This window comes from Tetrahymena thermophila, assembly GCF_000189635.1.
Source record: "Tetrahymena thermophila SB210 genomic scaffold scf_8254431, whole genome shotgun sequence".
In the NCBI taxonomy this organism is placed as follows: domain Eukaryota; phylum Ciliophora; class Oligohymenophorea; order Hymenostomatida; family Tetrahymenidae; genus Tetrahymena; species Tetrahymena thermophila.
In genome coordinates, this window is record NW_002476212.1 from 333339 (window position 1) to 353061 (window position 19723).

Here is a 19723-nt window from a genome sequence, read left to right on the forward strand (position 1 = left end):
TTATAATAGCTTTTATCATAATTAATTTATTTTTCAATCCTTTACAAAGCTATTATATTTACATATTTTATTGTATTCTAATTCATTAATACTTTGTGCTTCATAATTTGCTTCAACATTTTTATACATGACTGCAAATGGGGATTAAGAATTGTTATGATTATTACTTTTATCTTGGCAATCTTCCATTTACAACGTATTATATTTACTAAATTTTGATGCTGAAAGAGAGTCTACATCATTAAAAAGCAGTTGCATCTAAATTTTATGGATAGGATCTTCTTTTTCAACTTCATCTTCAACTATATTTTCAATTTTCTTTAAACTTGTTTAGCTCTTAATATTCTACTTTTCTTATTGTTAATCATCACTGTTAGCTTTGCTTTAATCCAAATCTTCTTATTACTAATTGTTTAATTGTTTGTTGTTTTGACTGTCACAATCGAGATTTTTAAAAGATTTTTTAGATTTACGGGATGATTTTATTGTTTTTTATTTATCAAGGAAGACTTATGATTATTCTTCAGAGCTTTTAGATGAAGAATCATCATCATCTTAAAATTAACTTGCTGCATTTAAATTTTTAGTTACTAACTTTTAAAAGTTTGTTATTTAAGATTATCTAGAAGCAGCAAATTTTGAAGACCTATTTGCAATCAGAACTTTTTGTTAAGTTTACCTTACCCTTTTTGTTATCATGGCTGACTAGTTGAGTTACTATTAAAGGTGTGTTTCCATTTTTTTCCTCTCATCCTCTCTCTTTTATCTTATTTTATAATAAAATTTAAAACTAGCTCAAAAAATTTTTTCTAATTTTATCCAACATAAAAAATTTATCATATTTTTCTTCATCAATAACATTTTTCTACATAAATAACTGGAATTAGTTAAGAAATGCTTTTATTCAATAAATTGTTATTTTTTTGTAATTATTGATTGCAAATTTAGCAAATTTATAGGCTTTAATGTAAATGAAAAATTTTTTTTTTAAATTAAAAAAATGTTTTATTTTGTAAATTGGATTTATCAAAAGAAATCATAAACAAAAGAGATCATAAGCTTTGATAAATTAAATAAATACCTTCTTTTTTCTATAACATTATCAATAATGTTAGAGATGTTATGCTAGGGATAGTATAGCTTATAATTTCTCATGATATCATCTATTGATTCATAATTTATAGCTAAACTTAAAAATGAATGATGACCATTCTCAGATGGCTTAGAATATTAAGTATTTTTTTGATAATTCATAAAATTTTCTCCTTATTATTAAAAAATTGGCTTGGGATTAGTAAATTATGTGCTGTTTCGATTTTATTTATGGTTATTTAAAATATTTGTGGTTAAGATATTATGTTTCTACATTTCTATTAAAGCAGTATCCAGATCGATATTTAAATTATTTATAAAATCTAAAATCTGTTATAGATGAGTTAAACTGCAAGATTAAATATTTTGTTTCTTATTATTCAGCTGCTGATTTACAGTACCTTATTTTTGATATTATAATTTTTAAAGTTTTTAAGAATTCAGAGTGGTTTATCTTGTTTTTTTCCTAGTGCCTGCTTTCCTATTTAAATTAATTATATTTTGTTCTTATGATTCTTAAATATTCTATCCTTCTTCTGCCTTTAAATTTATGCATGATTCATTTTCTTATCCCTCCATAATCATTGAACAAGCAGGCTTTTTTATTTAAACTTAAAGCTAATTTATTTTATCATTAGATATTTAAGTATTCGTATTTTGCACATTTTCTTCACACTTGTCATATTCAAGACTACTAAGTATCATTTGAAAACTCTAATTATTTCCTAAATTTTAATTATTTGTCAAAGGTTAACTAACTTTCTAGCTTTCTAAGAGACTGAATCCTACATTCATATTTAAATTATTATTTTAAAATATAATATTTTTATTTATTTATTTATAATTTACTTTAAATGTTATTAATTGAAATCTTTTATTGCTAAGTTCCAGTTTTGGTTATTTACGAATTAGTCTCACTTTTATTCTCATTTTAATTTATTTACAAAAATTTTTAAACTTCTTCTTCTGTGCATTTATGTTTTTTATCTATACTTTCTAAATTTTACATATCATCTTCAAAGTCTTCATCATCCTCGTCTTCATAACCTTCAAAATTAATATCTGAAGAAGGTATAGATTCATTTGAATCAAATCTGCCCATTTCAATAAAATATTTTCTAAAATATGCCTTAATTTCATCTAGGTAGTCATTCACAAAATCTTCAATCCTAACTTGGAGATCATAGTTATTATAAATTGCATGTTGACATTTTTTATTTCTGTTTCTTTTTTTTGTTTATCGTTTTTAATCTCTACCAGTTGAAAATTATCTTATAACACTCAACTTCTATGGGACAAAATGAATAACTGGGCATAGAGATAATGAATGATCGTATCGGTCACAGCACTAACATTTGTTCATTATCGAGCTCTTTTCATTGTTATAAGTTGCTTCATCTTTAAGCATGCAAAAAACTTCATAATCATCAGGGTAATCTTTTAAAAGGTTTATGAAATCTCCTCTTTTTATCACCAATAAAGTTGTAAATTCTAAACTTCTAAAATTAATATCTCTAGGTTCTCCAGTGAAAAAGCTATACTCACCAAAAAATTTTCCTGTGCTTAAAGTGAAAAGTGAGTTTACAGTCTTCATTTTTTTGTTAAAGGGAGTTTTTTAATATGTAAATGCCTCTACCTATCCTTTTTCAATAAAATATATCGATAAGTCATCTTAGTCACCCTTCAGATAAATAATCTCTTCTGGAGTGCATCTTATTTCTTTTATTAGAGGAAGAATTTTTTATAGCACAGACTCACTAAATGTTGTACTAAAAATAGGGCTTTCTCTTTTTTAAGTTAATCAAATAAATAATATTTAGTTTTTTCAGTATCATTTGTAAAGTGAATAAATTATATTTGAAAAGTAATAAATAAATAAATAAATAAATAAATAAATAAATAAATAAATAAATAAATAAATAAATAAATAAATTAATAAACACAAACCTGAGAGCTATTTTATTGGCTTCCATAAGCAGCGTATCTTTCAATTTATGTGATAACTATTCCAAAATTTTATTCTAATAAAAAGAAAATTGATTAAATACTATCATGTATGTTGAAAAAATTATATACTTCTAATTCACTATTGTTTGCCTTTTCTTGTTTCCAGTAGTATTCCAAGTATTCCCTCACTTAATACTATAAATCTTTTGATATTGTTTTGTTGGTCATGTAATTATTTATTATTTTCATGTTAGCTTTAATTTCATTGTCTAATCTAAAAAATTATTCAAATATATTTCCTATCGAATTGACACTGTATGCAAATTATCCACAAGCTATCATCATATTTACTATACAGAGTACCTTTTCTGCTACTGTTCTAGGAGAAATGTCACCATATCCAACAGTAATCATAGTAACAGTAGAAAAGTAATATGAATAAATATATTATACATACCAATCAGCGCTAGATATACTTGCTCCATCCATCCACGTATTTTAACATCCTTATTTGATTTAAATGAAACCCATAATCAACCATGCAAGAGCAGAAATGTGCAAATTTAAAATTATGCTAAACAGCAGCTTTATTAAAGAAATCACGTTGCTTGTAGTTGTGCTTAAAGGAAATTCATCTTCTATCCTTTTGAAAACCTTATCAAATTACAGAACCTTATTATTTATTTTATAAGTATTAATCTTTAATATTCATTTTTAAAAACATTGATAATTAAATAGTTAATAGTTTATGATTGATTGTAGAAGTAGAATTAATGAAATAAATATATACTTTGTAAAAGATTGATAAAATAATGAACCTGTAAAATTGATAATCTTCTGATTAATCTGTCTTTACATAAATGAGACAATAAATGAAAAGAGGAATATTTGAAACAAGATCATATTTGAAGTCTTAAAGGAGGTAATTTTTTAGTATTATCGGTCTATTTGTTATTAGAACTCCTTTTAAAAAACAGGATGTATTCAAGTTGACAAATATTTCTATTATTAAGCTAACTGGTATTATGGTATATACAATTACAGAAGGTACTAATTGCATTAAATCTATTTGGAATACGAGATGTATCGGAACTATAAAAATGATACAAATACTTAAAATCATTTAGCTTATGTCCCAAATCAGCTTTATTCTAGAAGATGGATTAAATGGAGGAAATAATTTGTTTAATTTTTCTAAAAAACTGGCTTCTTTTTAATCTATAAAAAAGTCAGTTTAGTTTTTTGAATACTACTATTCTGGTACAACGATCGAAAGATCATTAAGCATCCTAAAATTTTCTTTTTTAAGCTTTTGATAACGTCTTGCTGCTGTTTTATCGACAACATTACCTATCTTTTATTTTAGCTTTATGCTTTGCAGTGCAGTTTTTAAATCCAATTTTGTTGGAATACTACCATTTTCTAAATTTGGATTGCTTTAAACTGTTTTGTTTATATCATAAACACTAAAGTTTTCTTTTGTAAACATGGTGTTTATCTTTTTCTCTTTGTTCTTCTTATCTTTCTGGTTTAATCTATAAAAGTTTAAAATCTCCTGCTGCTATTTTTAATAATAATAAATACAAGCTTATTGAATCTCCAATACCTTAACAATAAAGCTAATTTTTTAATTTAATTATTTTCATATGTGAATGATATAGTGCTTTTTGATTTAAGGACAGTTTTTGTGTTAATTAACTTAATAATATTGCCAATTCTACGTAAATTAAAATTATTTGCATATTTTAAGTGTATTCAATTAAGTCAATTATCATCATTTACATTTACCCTTCCAAAGCCAGTTAAAATTTAATTCATATTATATTATAAGTTTTGATAAAAAAAAATATAATTAGAATTATTTCATTTTATTTGAATATTTATAAAAGAAATTTATTTAATTTAATTTTAAATATAACTTTCATATACTTATAAATAATATTTAAAATGTAGATAGATATTACAGATCAATAAATTTTAGTTTTTGTATTAAAAAATTATAAATTTAAGCTTTTTGAAATTACTTAAAATGTTATCTTAATTACATTTATTTAATAAAAACCAAGAAAATACATTAATGTCAATTTTCATGTTTTTCAAACAAAAAATAATTGACATACCTATTTATTTTATTTATTTGGAGTTTTTGTTTGAAATAAAAAATTAATAATTTGTTGATGTTTTATTAAAATAAGAACAAATAATTTACAAATATATTTTACAAGAATTTGCTAAAGTTTTAACTATTATAACGAGTTAATTGATTTAAATATTTGATACGACTGGAATATGTTTTTCAAACTAGTTGCTATAAAATAAAAATATTTTTATATAAATTCTAATCTTATTTAATTTTACCTCCTTAAGCTCTTCATGACCATCCTTCTAAATATTTTAGTTATACAAAATTAATTAATAGAAATTCAAAATAAATATTAATTTTACCAAAAAAAGACTGAGTATTATGTAAAAAAATCCAATAACAAAAAGTATAAGCGAATAAATGAAAGGAGCAAGAAGAGAATTAAACTCGTTATTAATAGAAAAAACGCTCATGCTAGATAAACTATTTATTTAATAGAATTTCATATTTATAAATTTAATAAATAAATGATTTTTTTAATTTACAAAACGTTAAATATTCCTCTTCCAAGCAGAGTTGTTAGGAAAAAGAAATACTTCTCCATAAAGTCTCTTTTGAATTCTATCACTAAAAGCATTACGCCTAAAAGTCTAATAAAAATATAAAATGTTATAATCAAAAAAGCTCGCAATTTATTCTAAAATGAATTATTTACATCATAAAAAATGGCATGAAAAAGTCGAAGCATTACCAAGTATCTAATATTTTAAATATTTATAAAGAGACTATTCTCCATACACCCGCAATAGCTAGAACTAGTCTTTTTTTTTTTAATCATTAATGTCAATTATTGTTTTTTATTTTATCAATTAGATCATTTCAATAAAAATTTTAAAATAATTTATTGTTGGTTTACGCTGAACAAATGTTAATTATTTTGATGACCTTGCCAGTAGTAGCAGACATATTTAATTATCTCTTATTATTAAACTGTTATTTGTTTTTTAACTTGATTGAAAATTGATTAACCTTCTTTTATTTTAATTATTATTATTATTATTAATACTAAAAGTAATCTTGTAATAATGCATTACTTATAACCTAGTTAATTATCAATCAGCTTACATCTAAAAATATTACATAATATGTTTGCAATATTACTAATTGAGTTCAACCAAATATTTCAATTAGCTTACATTTATTCACTCTACAAATATATTAGCACAAAAAAAATTTTGCCACTTAATCATACTTATTATTTCAATTTATTGCGAACTAATAATTTATTTATTATTCATCCATTAACACAAATTACATTTAACTATGATTTATTTTACATTTTTCATATTAATCAAAGTATAATAAAAAAATTTCAACAAAATAATTAAAAAATGTTAAAAATGATTTAGTTTTATCTTTTATTATAATTTATCAATTTGAATTTAAAAGTTTCTGTTTTAATTGCTTATCTAACTCCTCCAATTCTAATTTATAATATTATTGAGAATATTAATTTATTGTTAAGTTAAGAGAAAAAATTATAATTTATTTATTATTTTCTAATTCATAGATTATTTTATTGAAAAAAAATTATTATTGATTTTTATTAAATGTAATAAAATTTACCTTATGTTAATAGTTGTATTGGAGAAGATAAATTTTTTTGAATTTAATGTTTATTTTTAGTTTCTAAGATTTAAGATCGGATGTAATTAATTGAATTTTTATTTGTATCAGTAATATTAGTTGTATTTTATATTTAACTTTAATGATTATTTGTATTTCTTGTTGTTTTATTTTGGGTGTTAATTGTTGAAAATATTTTATTTTATTTTTCATTTTAAATGTTCATATTCATTCTTTTTTATGAAATTTAAGATAAATTAATAGACTTATTTTGAGATTAATTCTCATTTGTTGGATAAATTCTTTGCGAATAACTTTACTGTTAACCGTTATCTAGTATTGAAAGCTTAATATTTGCCTTTTTTAATTCATTAAAAATTATAGTTTAATTCAAATTTTTAATATAATTTTACTTAAATCTATCCTATTACTTTTTACTGTATTTACGAATTATAATTGTTATGCATAGAATTTATGCTTGTAAAGTTAACTTAATCATTCAATCTGCATTTTATTCTTTCGTCATCATAATTTTATTCATCGTTGCAATTTGTTACAGCTTTTAATATTTTTGTTATCGATTTATTTTGCTATTTAGGATTAAGAATATTTTCATAAAATAACAATCCAATATCAACAAAACAGTCAGCAAATTAAAATTTTATCTCTTATTTAGGATCATTAACTTTTATTTTAAAAGTTAATTAATAAAAATTTTTAAGATATGATTATATATTTAAAAATCATAAAATTAAAAATAATTATCTTGTTTGATGAGTTAACTATATTAATTTTATAAAATTTAAAAAGTTTTATTTTATTTTTTATTTTAACTCTAAGTACTAAAAATTGAATAAATATTTATTTTAAAAATTATTTGTAAATGCTTAGTATATTCATGTAAATTTTTAATCTTTATTTATATAAATTAAAAAATAAGCTGAAAATCTACCTTCATCTTCTGGAGAGTTTTGAAATAAAAAATATAATTCTATATGAATAGGATTGATTTTCATAGCTCTACTAAGCTTTTGTGAATCAAATTTTAGAGATACAGTATGATCGAATTCTATCTAGGATTTAGTATAACTGAATTTAGGTGATATAATTGTAGAAAATGAAAGAAAAGAAGAATCGTAGCATATATTAAATACAGCTTAAATAAATAATTGATTATTAGATTCTTCTTAGAATGTATGCAAGATATCTTACTCATTTTATATTTTTTATTACTTTAAGGAATCAAACCAAGTTGCTTTTTTTAACTTGATGATATATTTTTCTAAGTTTTCATAATCAAATTAAATTAAATTTAATAAATTGATTGATAATTCACAATTTTTTTCTTCATTTTAAAATTTTTAGAACGAATTCATGTTATTTTTCTTTCTTTCTAATATTTCTTAATATGTACTATGCTGAGAAAATTAACTATCACTATCTATGTCTTTCTACCACCAATCTTGCTTTTCTTATTCCTATACTATTTTTTATGATATTCCATTTTAATCTTCAACAAACTTATTGACCTCTTAGTGGAATATTTATGATTCCTCTAATAGACTCTTTAAGCTTGTTCTAATTTAAGGATCGAATTATAAGGTATTAAGAATGACATATTTTTCATATTCAGTCCTGCAATTTAGTATGACAGTATTAATATAAGATATGTTATATAATTCACCTTTTGTTAATATTGCTTAATCTATTGCTTTTTAAATATCTTCCTCAATATAAATTATTTCTGACTTATCTGGAATTCCTAGAATTTCAAAATATTTTATAGCTTGTTAATTAAAATTTTCGCTTTCAAAAAGTGGCTTTTCAGTAATAAAGAGCTCACAAAAAATGCAACCTAAACTCCATATATCTGCCTTTTTTGCTTCTAAATACCTTAAAATTAAACAAAATAAATAAATAAATTTTATTTCCTATTTACATATTAATAATATACAATTTATTTATAAGTTTTTTTCCATAGTTATACTAAAAGAATATTTCTGGAGCTGTGTACTTAGCTTTGGTCTATTAAATAGCTGACAAGTGATAAGATTCTTCGATATCAATATTAAATGGTTTTAAATAAACCTTTTATTCATTTTAAATCCAAATAGACTTAGGATTCAACTCAATATATTAAACATCTTGTTTTTTTTTATAAATATCATTTAATAATATAATAAAATTATATATATAGTTTTATACCTAAATCTTGTAAAAATTGCAAGCAATTTAATAGATTAATAAAAATGTCTAATTTAGTTTTCCTATTTATTTTGCAGAAGTGTAGCAAATCCACTAAACGAACAATATCTTGATGCTAAGTATCATCTTTGTAAGGCTCAACAACATAAAGATAAATATCTTTATTTAATTATTATTATTTCTTCAAAAGTAATTTATTTCTTTAAAATTACCTCCATTTTCTAGCGATAAAAAAATATCATCTGCAATCACAATATTATTTTCGAAGCATTTCATTAAGCTAACAAACCTCTTTACTACTAAATCGCTTTTTATGCAAAACTCCTTTCTTGTAATCTTTATTTTTCTCCCAGTTTATTTTATGTTGCCATGCAGAATGTATCTATCTCTTACTAATTTTTCTAAACATAAAAAATGTAAATGAAAAGGCTAAATGAATTTAAAAAAAGAATACAGTGAGTAATTTCATATTCATTTAATTGGATTTCGAAGTTTTTAAAAAACTAAGATAGATTATACTATCTTATTAAATCTACGTCTGCCATTTTATTTAACAAATGAAATTAGTAAAATTTCTTTAAAAAACAAATACAAATTAATTAATAACGCAAATTCAATTTATTTTCAAATTTAATAATTGAAAGCTCAAAAAAAAACAAACAGAAATGTGATTTAATTCTAAAATTCTCAAATACATTATCTATTTATAAGTCAAATACAAAATATTAATTCTACTTAAATGATAAAGGCAATTCAACATTCAAAGATAATTTCTTTATTCATCAGCATTGTAAAATAAATATTTAAAAAAAGTAAAATGCTTTTTAAGTCTTTATCAATTTAAAAATTTAATCTAAAAATGTTTAAGTAATTTATTTTTAAAATTATTTTTAATTTTTATTTAAATGTAGTTAATTTTTTAAAGTATAAGAACCTTAGGTCTTCCTTAGATTGATTACTCATTTAAATTTAAGGATATTACAAATAAAACTAACCATATCAAATTTAAATAAAAAATAAATTAAAAAAAATATTTTTATAGAAAAATAAATTTTTAAAAAATGCATTAACTCTTACATTAATCTAAATAATTTAATAAGTTAAACTCAATTATTTTTGAAAAATAACTATTCAATAATAATATTTGATTGAAATTTAAAATAACTAAATATAGATCATACATACATAATTAAATTTACAAATAAAAATAATAATAATAAATGTTTATTTAATAAATAATAAAGAAAAGAAAAAAATTTATTTATTTGGAATAAATATATTTGGTTTTTAAATCAAATTTTTAACAAATCATAAAATAATATACTTATTAGGTGTTTAATATTTGTTGAAACAGAAGCACCAATCTCACTATTCTAGATTAGATTTTATTATTAAAAGAACTTTAACTTTCTCATTAACTATAAGTGGCTAATAAATTTTTAATTTGTTCTAAGTTAATCAATCATTTGCTTCAGATTTAAATTAAGATTTCTTTAATGTGCTCTGCATATGGAATGTTTTATCTTCTTATATATTATCTAGGCTAAATTTAGAGAATAAGCTAACACCATTTTTAAGGGATACAGGTGATCTAGAGGGAGTAACTAATTTTTAGAATTTAGGAGAAATGAATTAATCTTCTTCATTTTGTTGAGATTAAATTGATAAATTATAATTTCTCGATGAACCATTTGCTAAGACAGGATCAAAGCTTGAACTTTCCAAAGAACCTATCTTTGAATCTATTTTCTTTTTGCTAACTAAGTTTGAGTTGAATCCAGGAGAATTTAAATTCTAATAAAAATCCTAATTTGAGAATTTTTTAAATTTAGGGATGTTGACTAAAGTCATTTTGGTCATAATTTATCTTTGTCTTCTTATTATTTTTTGGTTTTAAATATCTACTGATTGTTGCATTTAGTCTTGATTATCTTAGTTGCTAGTTTCTTAATCTTAGAATTTTTTAATTAAATTTTCTATTTTAGAATTACCTAAAATTTTTGTTCTCGTAAGATTTTATTTTAAAATTTCAGACCCTCTTTTTAAAAATCTTGTATGAAGTACATTTTTTCTTCTCTAGGGAGGAGATATGTTGCAAATTGTTTATCTTTTAGAAAAATCTTCACTATTTCCTTTGATCAATATAGACTGGTATCTGCTACTATTTTAATCTCTTTAGGAATTAATATAGTCAGTAATATTATCTTAATACAAAAGTTGAGGCCTTAGGGATGGAGAAATATGATATTCATCCACCTTTTCTAATTGATACATGATATTTTAGAAGTTTCCATGTGGGAAGTAGTAATTAAAATGTGCTAATACATCAAATCTCTTATCATCTATAATAGTGTCTTTAGATTCATCTTTATTATTATTAAAATCTAAGTTCACTCCTGCACTCACTAAATTCTACAGTTAAGTGGAAAAATTATTATTTTATTCTTAATTCTAATCTTTATTAAAAAGCTTAAAAATGGAGAGAGGACTATTCACTTAAGGTTTAATTGAATTCTTTTTTTATTGCAAATACTCAAACAGTGCATTTTCTAGGTTTTGCTAGAAATTTGTTTATTAATTGTTGTTATTATTTCCATTAAATTTTGATATAGGGCTATTAAATGGTGAAATATTATTATTATTATTATTTTTCTCATAAAAATTATGCACAGATTCTTATATTTTAAAGGAATTTTCGTTATTTTGCTATAAATTATTTAATTCTCCTTTATTATAGCCACTTGGCTTTAAACTTGCTTTGAAATCACTGATTTGACTTTTGCTAAATTCTTATTGACTTTGAATGATTGAAAGACCAAATTTAAACTTATCAGAGCTTACATTATTTTTGCTATTTGAATTATACATCTTTTAATTCTGAAACTTTTGTGAGATACTTTGGGTATTTCCAAATTCCTTTCCGACTTCATCATTATCATCATCTTCATAATCATATGAATGAGAATGATTAATTACTAATTTAAAATCTTTATTTTAGCTTTATTATCTCCTTGGTTAATTTAATATTGAAATATCTTCATTTTAAGGGTTTTCAAAACAATTGCTTTAGTTCAATTTCATATGGTTATTATCATCCGAATCAATTGTTAAATCACTTTAGTTCATCAAATCATAATACCAGTCAAGTTCTAATAATCCTTAATTTTAGTTTTCAAAGTATTGGAGTGCCTTCTTTTTAGCAAAATTATGTTAAAGCAAGGTTTGATATTTAAATTTTCTTCTCCTTCTCTAAATTAAATAATGTTTTAAAAATTATTTTTTAGAACTTAAATTTAATATTTAAAAATAAATATTTGGATAATTTAACTTTTTTAATAAATTCATAAAACTAAAAAAACTTTTCAAAAACTGATTAAGATTGAAGAATTATTTTAATTTATTAAAATACTCCCTGATTATAATTGTGTGTTGTTCTTATAAAAGTGAAAAAAAAAAGAAATAAAATTACAAATTCTCTTTTCCTCATTTAAGGAGATGAAGTAAGATACCTACAAATGATCTTTTATTTGTCAGGCGAATAATGAATCCATTAACAATTCTCTAGAAAATGATATGCAAAGCAAGATGGACACTTTTTTTGAATAATTTCTAATTCGTTGTAAAAAGTTAATTTATCTTTGATATAGCAAAATGTTTCATAGTCTTCCTTATGATCTTTCAATAAATTTAGGAAGTCTTCTCTGAATTTGATTTTAAATATTAACTGTATTAGAAAGTAGAATTGATAAATAATTAATTACCTCCTAATATAAAGCAATTTTGCAAAATCACGACTTCTTGCTGTGATCTTTCTATTAAACCCAGTAAAGAAATTCAATTCTCCAAAGTGTTCACCATCTTCATAGGACCTAATTACTTTTATTTTTGATGTAGCTCTACCTTACTAATACTTTTAATCAGCCATATCTATAATTTCATCAATGCTTCCTTTTTCTATGAAATAAATGCAACAATCATCTAATTCATTTTCTTAGTAGATCAGCTCTTCAGGAGTTGACCTTTTTTCCTTAATTAGCGGTACCACTTTTTGTATGAACTCTTATGAAAAATGATTACTGAAAAGCGGGGAGTTTGTAACTAGCTTATTTGCTTCAAACTTTAAGGATTCTCTAAGAAAATCAGACAATTGGTTGATAATTTAAGTTTCCATTTATGAATTATTTTAACTTTATTCTTTTAAGTAATATTCAACATATTGTCTAATTTAGTATTATAAGTCGGAGTTAATGTTTTTCATATTCATGTAATTCGTTATTACATATATATTTTCTTTTATTTCTGTTTCTGTTTTGAACACATCCTAAACTATAACACCAATTTAGTTCAAACTATAACCGAATTGTCCACAAGCTATAATCATAGTAATAATACATAATATAAGCTCTGGTGGTGTTTTAGGAACTATGTCTCCATACCCTACTGTAATCATGGTAACAGTGGAAAAGTAGTAGGCATACAAATATTAATGCTATAATTTTTATAAATTCATTTTATATAAAATAAAAAAATATTTTATAATTCTTAAAATAATTTTGATGGATTGTTAAAATTTAAAAGTAAATATATTTAATGCTTATTAATTTATTTATTTACCAACCAATCTTAATTCTACACTTTAGCAGCTTCTAGCCAAGTGATTGAATCTGGATATGTCTTTTTTTCTTAGATTGCCATGACAATCCAAATGCAAGAGAAAATGTGAGAAACAAAAATGATGTTCAATACCACCTTAAATAGATTGATAATGTTTCTTGTTGATCTTATCATATGAAAGTTTTCTTCAAATCTATGCATAATTATTTAGAATTTCTGCAACCTGATAAAGAAAAGAAGCAAGATTGAACTAGGAAAATAGTTTTTATATTCTGAAAAAAAATGATAAGATAGAGAGTAAACAAAAAAAGGAACTATTGATATTAAATCCTTAAATAAGTGATTTTTATAATAATATTTCATAATGAGTAATCTATCTTTAACTTCTACACCTTTATCAAAAAATGCTGTATTCAAATTGATTAGAATGTCCAATAAAATTATGATCTAATTTATTAGATAATTAGTTAATATAAGCAAATTAATTGATCTCAATTAATATAATTATTTTAATTATGAAATATTTAAAATTGTTACAGCTAAGAAGTATATAAGGTAATTTGGCATCAAGTTAATAAACTCTATTTGAAAAGTCACATGAATAGGAATAAAGTAAAAGAGTGTCAAGTAGGATATAATTTAAAATATATCCCACACATCTTTGATAATGTGAGATGAGGGAATAACAGGAGCGTATTCAAGTAGATTGCTCAGAATTCTTATTAAAGTATTTTATTTACTCTTTTCTTGTTCTCCTTAGTTAGCGATGGTGTTGCTAGACTAAAATATGTCTTCAACTTTCCTATCCTGTTAATTATTCAAAATTTTTAATAAAAAATGTTAATGACTTTAAATTTATTTTTACCTTATTATTCTGAATTTATTTAAATATCAAGGATTTGTCGTTTATCAATAAAAAATGCTAATCTTTCATATATTTATACCTAGTAGAAGGAGCCAACATTTTAAATTTTCTTGCTACTTCTTTTAGCTTTAATGTTTTGAAAAATTCTCTCATTCCTGATGTCTTTTTTATAGGGACATATTTCTCATTGTCGAGATGATTTATAATAGAATTTCTTTTCATTATTTGTAATGAAATTAAAATTGCGAAATGGTTATAAGTAAGATCTATGATGAAGAAACAGTGCTAATTTTCCTATAAAATAATTTTTGTAAACTATCCACTAGATTATTTATTTATTGTTTCAATAGATATAGTGATAATTATTATATTATATTACTACTTCGTTGTTTCTACTATTTAATCAAATTGAAAAATTAATTAAAAAATTAGTATAGTTTTTTCCAAAAAATTTCCTTTTAAAAAGATAAAAAAATACACTTTTAATTAATTCAAACTTTACAAAAAAATATAAAAAAATTGATTGATTACTAATTTTATGATGTTTTTATGGTATAATGCAAATATTATTTAAATATGTTAAAAAACACTTTTTCTTAGATCATTAATTGATCGTTTGATTATTCTTAATTTTAATTTTAATAATAAGCTGGCGTTATTACTTTAAATTCAGTTTACTAATTATATGTTAATACAAGAAATAAAAAATTTGTTTCTAGAACTAAATAAATATTTGAAAGCAAAAAGTATAACTAATTATTTTGATGGTTTATTTATTTTTATTTACATAGCAATTAAATTTTTTGTTTGATCAATATAACTTATTTACAGATACTATAGAATACGTATTTATAATTAGTAAATGAAACAAATTCTTCATACAAATTAGCTTAAATTAATTCATAATGACTCTTCCTTCTATGCTCAATTATATCTTTTAAATAAAATTTCTGATATTTGTTATTTTAGTTACAAACTTAGTTTGTGGAATTATTTTTAAAAAGGCTGTAAGAAAAATAATATGTAACAAATTATGTTTTTTTGAAAATTATTTTAAGCTCAAATAAATTTTTTTAAATTTATAAACTGAAATAATAAATGAAAACTAATCAAATTTTTGTTAAAGATATTATAAGCTTTATAACTATTAAAAATTAATAGCAAATATGATACATCTATTTCCATAAAAATCAATTATAGTTAAACTATTAAACAAAAAAAACTGATTAAGATTTTTATGAATTGATTTTTAAAATCATCATTATAATTAATTAATCAAAATGCCATAAGCAAATTTTTTTGAAAATTATATATTTTTTTGATAATTTTTATTAAATCACCTATACTTTCCTGTATTATAAAATATATCTGTAAAGACCTAGTCTTTAAATAAAAAATTGTTTTGATATAATAATTATTATTTTTATCTCATAAATTAAAAGTAAAAGTAAATTTTAGATCCATCTAAATTAATTTTAATATATTTTTGTAGTTATAAAAATTTACCTATTTAATTTTCAAAATAAAATAATTAATCAATTTATATAATAAAAAAAATATTACATTTTTTTATTAAGAATAAAATATAAATTTATTATTATAATTTATTCAATTAATTACTTTGACTGATAAAAAATAGCTTAATTATTTAATATAAAATATTTTAAATTTACTTAATAGAACTTATTTACTTTTTTTAATTTTTTAAATTAGCTTATTTGCATTTTTATAATCACTATTTATTCAATTAATAATTTGTATTTTAAATATTTTAAATATTTATAATAATTTTCAATTCATTTAAAACCTTTTTAATTTAAAAAAATTAATAAAAAAAAATACCAAAATAAATTAAGGACACAGGCAAATTTGAAGTTAAAATATCATAAATTTTTATTATTTCTTTCATCATCTAAAATTATACGAATTTATTAAATAAATTGTTAAAATTATAATATAAAAAATAATGTTTTTTATACAGTAAGTAAATAAACATAAAAGATAAGCTATTTATTAAACAATACTTACTTATTAATTTAAGGAATGGATGAATACCAACAATAAATTCATATCTTTTTGTATTTATGAGAGGAATTAAATTGATCTACCAAAATTTAATTTTAATTTTGATTTTTCTTTTTAAATAACATAGAAAGGAAAACTTATACAATTGTTGCTTTATATCAGTAATATTTATAAATAATCTTAACAGAAATCATTAAGCTCTTAAGGGTTTACTTAAGGTAAGGGAAACTTTTCATTTTATAAAAAATTCATTTTTCTAGAAAAATTTAAGATGATTTGATATGAAATGCTTCTGTAACGAAAAATTTAAAATTGTTGATAGAATTTTTCTTTTTTTCTATTTATCTAATAAAAAAGATTTTTTTGATATCATTTGATTATAATTAAATCATTAATCTCAAAATCAATTAAAAATATATTTAGGATAAATAATATAAATGGCCGTTGAAGTAAACACATTGAATTTCACTATTCCTAAAGACTTCGCCTGGGTACTTGCTGGCTTAGTTACTTTAAGTGCTTAGCTTTTCATAGTTAATATTGCTTACGTAGGAAGAGTCCGTACAAGAGTATTTAAGAATACAGATCTCTAAAAAGTTTTTGGTGATGACCATAAAAAGCACACTAATGCCACAATTAATCCTCTAGGATATCCAGATGTAAATATAATTAAATGCAAATATTTTACTTAAATGAATTATTATTTAAAAGTTTGGATAGGGCAGATATTCTGATCAACTCTCCTATGGGTAAAAGCAAATAATCAAACATTATTTTAATCATATTTTTATATACAAGTGATTGGTATGACTTTAACATAGCTTAAAGAATTCACTATACATTCATTGAGTTCTTTATTCCTTTCATTGTTATCTCTTTAGTAGCTGGTCTCTATAAGCCCTGTGTATATAAATTTATATATTTATTTAATTTGTATAAAAAGTAAATTTTAATATTTATATCACATATAGTACTCTGCCTACATCATATTTGGTGCAGTTTTTTCAAGAATATGTTTCCACATTGGATATGCTTCAGGAAACGCCCAACATCCTATCAGAGTTTTAGGAGCAGCTCTTCAAGACTTTTGTTTCCTTGCTAAGTAATCAAAAATGCTTAATTTTTATTTCTAATAAGTATTTTCTAATCTAAAAAAGCTTAATTTTATCTGTCATGGGATTACTTTCTTGGTTAGGTTATATTTGAAAGTTAATATATTTGCAAACCTATTTATAAAATTTATGTTTATAAAGTTGTATTTTATTAAATAAATTTAAAAAAACTATAATTTCAAAACAAAAATTCTTTTAAGACATAAATTCATTTTAAAAAATTATTCAGCGTTTAATAATATTTTAGCATTCAAATGCAAATAATATTTTTATTTTACTTTATACTCAATAAAATAAAAAAAATATATTGTAATTGAATTTATATAAAAATTATTAATTTAAAATATCCATAGAAAATCTAGAGTAATAAATTATTATAATCTCAGATTTTATTGATAATTGATTAAGAATCTCTTAAAATTAATTAATTAATATAAAATTTGATTAAAGATTACTTCATCATAAAATATTTATAAAGTAGAAATGGATAATAACTATAGCGTTGAAGATACAAATGCAGAAGCTATGGCAAGCAAGCTGTATGTGCTCACAATTAATAGTTCACAAATAAACATTAAAATCATATTAAAATAATTAATAGTTCCGCAGTGCATAAAGGATACTTTTAGGATAATTTCGCAGAGGAGTTCGTTCACACTTAGGGAAGAAAAGATATTATAATTCATAGAGGATATTGGTCAAGAGTTAACATTTTTACTCTCTTAATTGAGAGATTCCTTTTAAACTCAAGTAACAGTCACTAATGAAATATACATTTTTATTTAGAAGGTTGATTAACGATATCGAACTTCAAATTTTCTATGATCAATATTAAAAGAAGTATATAGAATTATATTATAAAATTAGAAAATGAGAAAAAGTAAATTATTTCCCTTGGTTGCGGATACGATACACACTACTATATCCTAAGAGAAAGCAAATAGTTTAAGGATCTTGATTTTCATTATGTAGAAATCGATTTGATTAATGTAGTCAAAAATAAGGTAAAAAGGATTAAGCAATTATTTTTCATATTTTAAGAGCAAAGAATGTCATAAAAATGTAATTCTTAAAATAAAAACAGATTAAAAGAATACAAAATTCTAACAAAATCAAATAAGTGATTGGTGAGTTCACTCTTGATGGTAAATACATTATTTGAACTAAAAGATATTAATTTTATTTTTTTTTATTCTCACTTAGATGCTAAATCTTCTCTTCATGCCAAAAATTATTCTCTTTATCCTTCTGATATAACTAAGATAGATGAGTTCAAAGAAAATCTAGTTAAATGTGGAATTGACTTTTCGTAAATTCTTTCTTCTTTTCTTAAAATTTTATATTAAAATAAACCAAATAGTGTTCCTACTTTTATATTTGCTGAGTGTGTAATGACATACATAGAAAGTAAATTTTCAGATGAACTATTGAAATCAATAGCTTCTACTTTTGACTTAGCTTATTTCTCAAGTTATGAAATGTTTAACCCTAATGATCCCTTTGGCAAAATGATGGTCAAAAACTTCGATGTAAATAATATGAAAAAATTTTTAAAAAATTTATGATCTTTATCATTAAAATTTTAGAGAAAAGGGTGTCCTTTAGTTGGCATTCATGATTATCCCACCATAGAATCATAGCATGAAAGATTGACTAAACTAGGATTCAATACAAATGAAGTGTATCATATGCTAGATATTTATAATAAGTTTACAGATTAAAATGAAAGAAAAAGAATTGAAAAACTTGAAATGATGGATGAGTTTGAGGAGTGGATTATTATGTAATAGCATTACTTCTTAAGTTTAGCTGTAAGGATAAGCAAAACCGCTCATGACAACCCTTAACTTTAAGAATTAATAAATAATTTAAAAATTAATACACAACACCATTGAGAATAACAAAAAAAAACTTCAAAAAAATAAAAACAAATAAGTTGATTTTTAATTTATTTTTCAATTAAACACTTTTTTATGTAAAATGTAAGTACATATTATATTTCTTAGTTATTCTTTTGAGTATTATTAGTTTTATAAAATTAAATTTTCTTCTTATTTATATCCTAAAATATCATTTATTCACTCTGTATTTTTTTATGCATTTTAATTTTCTTTATAAAAATTATAACTCTGATCAGAAATTTTTTAAATAAAA

The 19723-nt window shown here is 21.8% G+C and overlaps 6 protein-coding genes across 6 annotated transcripts; 2 read left to right on the top strand and 4 right to left on the bottom strand. All coding sequences in view use genetic code 6, as the record gives it.

The window, feature by feature from the left end:
* Positions 1 to 33: 33 nt before the first annotated feature.
* TTHERM_00312840 (cation channel family protein) lies at positions 34 to 4528 on the bottom strand (the record flags this gene model as incomplete). The annotated part of the gene is made up of 6 exons (XM_001033465.2): positions 34 to 766; positions 1082 to 1877; positions 1942 to 2879; positions 3040 to 3113; positions 3169 to 3711; positions 3830 to 4528. 6 exons carry the CDS (start codon positions 4526 to 4528, stop codon positions 34 to 36), a joined length of 3783 nt encoding a protein of 1260 aa, XP_001033465.2.
* Positions 4529 to 5335: 807 nt separating this feature from the next.
* On the bottom strand, positions 5336 to 6088 carry TTHERM_000312849 (COPI associated protein; the record flags this gene model as incomplete). The annotated part of the gene is made up of 6 exons (XM_012799735.1): positions 5336 to 5347; positions 5398 to 5424; positions 5485 to 5605; positions 5668 to 5772; positions 5838 to 5942; positions 6039 to 6088. 6 exons carry the CDS (start codon positions 6086 to 6088, stop codon positions 5336 to 5338), a joined length of 420 nt encoding a protein of 139 aa, XP_012655189.1.
* Positions 6089 to 6686: 598 nt separating this feature from the next.
* On the bottom strand, positions 6687 to 9265 carry TTHERM_00312850 (kinase domain protein; the record flags this gene model as incomplete). Its single annotated transcript, XM_001033466.2, has 6 exons — positions 9166 to 9265; positions 8954 to 9112; positions 8703 to 8892; positions 7701 to 8641; positions 7162 to 7433; positions 6687 to 7106 (listed from the first exon to the last, which is right to left on the bottom strand). The coding sequence occupies exons 1-6, from the start codon at positions 9227 to 9229 to the stop codon at positions 6687 to 6689; spliced, it is 2046 nt and encodes a 681-aa protein (XP_001033466.2). The 5' UTR covers positions 9230 to 9265.
* Positions 9266 to 10411: 1146 nt separating this feature from the next.
* Positions 10412 to 14654, bottom strand: TTHERM_00312860 (cation channel family protein; the record flags this gene model as incomplete). Its single annotated transcript, XM_001033467.2, has 6 exons — positions 10412 to 12202; positions 12423 to 12654; positions 12715 to 13442; positions 13568 to 14014; positions 14105 to 14374; positions 14433 to 14654. 6 exons carry the CDS (start codon positions 14652 to 14654, stop codon positions 10412 to 10414), a joined length of 3690 nt encoding a protein of 1229 aa, XP_001033467.2.
* Positions 14655 to 16894: 2240 nt separating this feature from the next.
* On the top strand, positions 16895 to 17663 carry TTHERM_00312870 (leucine carboxyl methyltransferase family protein; the record flags this gene model as incomplete). Its single annotated transcript, XM_001033468.2, has 5 exons — positions 16895 to 17116; positions 17169 to 17206; positions 17256 to 17361; positions 17429 to 17559; positions 17615 to 17663. 5 exons carry the CDS (start codon positions 16895 to 16897, stop codon positions 17661 to 17663), a joined length of 546 nt encoding a protein of 181 aa, XP_001033468.2.
* Positions 17664 to 18052: 389 nt separating this feature from the next.
* On the top strand, positions 18053 to 19464 carry TTHERM_000312878 (leucine carboxyl methyltransferase; the record flags this gene model as incomplete). The annotated part of the gene is made up of 7 exons (XM_012799736.1): positions 18053 to 18108; positions 18171 to 18319; positions 18437 to 18573; positions 18654 to 18714; positions 18773 to 18878; positions 18930 to 19098; positions 19156 to 19464. The coding sequence occupies 7 exons, from the start codon at positions 18053 to 18055 to the stop codon at positions 19462 to 19464; spliced, it is 987 nt and encodes a 328-aa protein (XP_012655190.1).
* Positions 19465 to 19723: the final 259 nt, after the last annotated feature.